This window comes from Amborella trichopoda, chromosome 3 (assembly GCF_054954075.1).
Source record: "Amborella trichopoda isolate Santa Cruz 75 chromosome 3, AtrichopodaSantaCruz75HAP2 v2.0, whole genome shotgun sequence".
Taxonomy (NCBI): Eukaryota; Viridiplantae; Streptophyta; class Magnoliopsida; order Amborellales; family Amborellaceae; genus Amborella; species Amborella trichopoda.
In genome coordinates, this window is record NC_142338.1 from 14,723,806 (window position 1) to 14,728,142 (window position 4,337).

Here is a 4,337-nt window from a genome sequence, read left to right on the forward strand (position 1 = left end):
AAATGCATTACAAGATTCACTATTTACAAAACTTAAAATCCATTTTTTTTTCTCACGTCCATGTATCTTGATGTCGAGATGATCAGGATATTTGAGCATCAAAACAACCTCTTCTAATGAAATTTTTGAGGTGGGATTTAATTTGATTGTTTAGAGCCTCGGCTCAATATCAGTGTTTCCCTTTGATAATTGTCTTATCTTAATTGTTTAATGTTTGCACCTTATACAAAAACACCCTACAGTTAAAGAGAACCAAAAGGACTGCCCATACTTGTGTTTGGATTAGAAAAAGGGATCTGAATGTACAGGGAAACACTGCCCATAAAAAAACTGTGGGATCAGAAGTTACATGATAACCTAACACACCTGAAAGACATTGACATTCTGAGACTGAAACATTTTCATCACCACTCTGCACTATAAATTGCAGAAGGGAAGCATCAAGATTAAAAGATTTCCTATGTAGAGAGAGAATCAACAAGGTTGTTTCTTTGGGTGTGATGATTTCCTCATACTCTTTGCAAGGTTACCACTCTTTTGCAGACAATTTATGCTTGATGGAATAAGAGGGGCCTGAGATTTCCCATATGAATTCCAACAAAGGCCTTGCTGAATTCCCCTTGCGGTTTGTGATGGCTCAAGCTGTATGTCATTTAAATCAATGTTAGTACATGGAACAGCGTCACTGCAAGCTAGATGAATGGGTTGAGCTGCATATGTTCCAGTAATCTGGTCATATTTTATGCCTTCAATTTCCACTGCCCCTGTCTGGTTCTTGCAACGCTTTTTATCGCAGTAGAATTGATCGATAACTATTGGAATCCTCACATTCGACACCTGAATGCCTGAAAATGAGATATTCTTGACTGAGCCGAGTCCTCCCTGACAAAAGAGATTTGGAAAAGTAATTAAGGATTTTAGCATATGAAAAATGGAGTGATTCTGGATTTGGACTCCTCGAAGTTATTTTATGTAACTTGTGAATAAGTAATTATGGATTTGGGTCTTTGAAACAGTGTTTAAAAAATTGGCGATGCTAAATAAAAAATGGTCGATTCGGATCGGGAATCGGTTGGGCCAATCTAGTTCCCGCAAAAAATCTTGAACTGGATTCCCCCATGAACTGGTCGGTTCTAGCAAGTTCGTACTGGGAATAGAACCAGCCCCAACCAATCCTCTTAGAGTACTGGTTCCACTTTTTTTAAAAAAAACAATTTATTTTCTTTACCATTGAAAAGGCCGGTTTTGGTCAGTTCTTTGATGAAACTGACCAGAAACGGTCCCACTTATTTTTTTTTTAAATTTTTTTCTAGACTACCAATCCGGATTACTAATTGACCGTACCAGATTGGAAATCTAGAGGAGCGATCCGGGCTACCGATCCATTTTTTAAAACATTGCTTTAAAGATTTGTTCTATGAGTTGTTTCTGTGTTGGATTATGCAAATAATGACATATCTCTCTCTCTCTCTCAACGCACCTGCCATGTTTTTATCCTGACACCAGAAAGAGCATCTTGGATGGTAATATTTTGGACAGTGACATTGTAAACACATGCCAGGCTATTATCTTTTCCCAGACTTCCTAAGCTGCATCACCAACCTTTTTTAGCACCTACTAACTTGGTTCCATACAAATAATAGCAAAACTTTAGGAACCAAATAAATTCCAAAGGAGAAAGAATAAAAGACAACTTTTAGTTTCAGTTTCACCTGATGCCATGACCAGGTCCACAATTAATGTGGTGAATGTTAACATTGGAGCAACCCGTTTGTATTGATACACAATCGTCACCTATCAAGATCTCCAAAATGTTAGAAGACTACTATCTGTATGGCTGGTCTGGAGAAAAAGAGGGGCTGAAGTCATGGTGGGCAGGGTAGCGGATGTCACAATATGATGTCTTGAGTTCAATACCTACCACAAATAGAAGACCTCTTCCCCAATTAACTACCAGATAGAGAGAGAGAGAATTTTACCACATCCTATTGTGGAGTGTTCAACTTCGACATCTTGGGTGTTCTGAATGTGAATCCCATCAGTGTTTGGACTATCACCAGGAGAAGAAATTGTAATATTCAAAACCTTAACACCACCACAGTTATCGAACTTCAGGTGGCACAGTGGACTGTTTATAATAGCAACATCACGAATTGTTACATTATAGCTCGCATAGAACCTCACAGCCTGCATAACTTTGTAAAATCAGAAACAAAAAGACTAAAAATCAGTTTAGACTGTTCATTAGAAGCATATCGGTTGAGAAATTAATAAGGGATGGTGTATTATAAGGAGGTTATGATTGCTCTTAGCCATTAGAAGTCAAATTAGATGGCATGAGGTGTCTCAAAATACTTTGAAGTCTAGTCAATGACATATTGACAGTCACCCGATTTGAAATCTGAAAGACAAGAGAGATTATGATGTCCTTACATTAAAATTAAACGGTCCCTAAGCTCAAATTTTGCAGCTAACTATAACTAGAGCTTTCACAGGTGTAAGTTGAGAGAGTTTATAATACTCACTGTTGGCTTTGTGGATGGAATATACTTGGAGCTTTTGCCACTAAACTGCATTGACCCCTCATCATAATAGGTAAATGCATTTATCATTTTGATATAGAAAACTTCATTAGAAACAGTAACATACCTTCTCAGACTGGATATCTGGTATGCCCCACCATGCTGAGCCCTGGCCATCAATGGTACCAGTTCCTTGGATACTGAAATTTTGAACCCATTTGAAATTTATCCACTGTAGCAAACCATTATTTGGCCATGCGCTCAATTGGCTTGGTGCTATAACTGTTCCATCTATCTGTTATGAATCTTCGAAAATGAGCTAGGCATACTGAATTTGCTAGTTATTATGTAACATGACAGAGAGAGAGGACTGGTTAGTTAAGTCCATGACCAACCTGAAGAACAAGTTGAGGCATGCAAGGTCCCTGTAATGTTACAGCACTGATGAGAAACCGGAATTCTGATGGAATTTCAACAATAGCTGAACCAACCTTGCACGCTGCTCGCCACGCTGCTAAAAGTGACTGAATTATAGCATTCCCCTTGGTGAGTTCACATATATAATGCTAGAATTTAAGTTTAAACCAGTATGAATAAGAGATACAGAGACTTGTTATCTATATAACTTAGTCATAGCCTCTTTTCTACTTTAAATCATAACAAATGAGTACAACTGAGAGAAAAAGAGCATATTTATTCGAAGAGCGAAACTTTTGAGACCTTGGAGTCGTCTGAAACACCGTCTCCCTTGGCCCCGAAAGAGAGAATGTCGAAAATGGTGCGTGTAGGCTGGTAAGAACCATAGTATGGAGGAGGAGTAGGCAAAGAAACAGGTGAATCCTTCTTAGACTCACTCCCTCTTTTCTTATGATGTTTATGAGCTTTGCTCCTTGCTTCTACAAGCAATGGAGAAGAGCCCAATATAAGAAAACCTATGAGAACAAAGAAAACCAAAGGGAATGGGCATTTCTTCACCATTTCCTTCTGAATTGGCAATGTTTTCAAGCTCTGACAGAGCAATGTGCTTGTCATGTGAGAAGAAGAGAATGTGGCCAAGTTTGAATATATAAGGAGAGAAAAGGCGCTTCAGAAGTTGGAGTTTTTCATTTTTTAGAGAGAAAGAGAGAGAGTGGTTGTGCTCTTTTGCAGCCTTGGCCTGGTTTTGTTTGAGAATATCCCTGCAGAAAAGCATGAGTGAAAGACTTTGAGTGCAAACTTTCCGATTATACTTCTGAGTTACATCGAGATTGTGGTCCTTTGTTCCTTAAAATGCAGAGAGAAAGAGATCAGTGTTCGCAAACTCGGTTGGTCCAACTCGGAACCAGCCGGTCAAGCAGGAACCGGGCACTGGCCAATCCGGTTTTGGTTCGTTTTAGTGGTCCGGTTAGGTATTTTAAAAAAATATTTTTTTAAAAAATACAAAATGGTAGAAAATAAGGGGTCAAAAAAATATAAAATCCTAAAAATATGGGATTTATTTATAGTGTGTTTTTTGAATATTTTAGTGTCCGGGCCTTGAATACTTATTTTTCATGTTCCTATTTTTTTTTGAAACTAACCCTGGACATAAATCAATTTTTTAAAATCAAATTTTTTACTACTTTTCAACTTGATTTGGATGTGTTTCGTTTAATCTTACTTTAAATATATTTTTCATTATTTTTGAATATGTTTTCTATATTTTATTTTTTGACACTTTTTGAACCAGTCGGGACCTGCTCAGTTAGGCTGGTTGAACTAGCTAGTTTTCTAGTTACTCGGATGCAGCCTTTGGCCGGTTAACATGTTAACTTGAATATAATTTTTTATTTAATT

General features: G+C 37.6%; 1 protein-coding gene across 1 annotated transcript; it reads right to left on the reverse strand.

Annotated features, from left to right (window-relative positions):
- Positions 1–262: 262 nt before the first annotated feature.
- Positions 263–3,607, reverse strand: LOC18430818 (polygalacturonase At1g48100). The gene is made up of 8 exons (XM_088862158.1): positions 3,243–3,607; positions 2,918–3,046; positions 2,660–2,817; positions 2,526–2,565; positions 1,980–2,187; positions 1,713–1,794; positions 1,481–1,589; positions 263–882 (listed from the first exon to the last, which is right to left on the reverse strand). The coding sequence occupies exons 1-8, from the start codon at positions 3,552–3,554 to the stop codon at positions 475–477; spliced, it is 1,446 nt and encodes a 481-aa protein (XP_088718284.1). The 5' UTR covers positions 3,555–3,607; the 3' UTR covers positions 263–474.
- Positions 3,608–4,337: the final 730 nt, after the last annotated feature.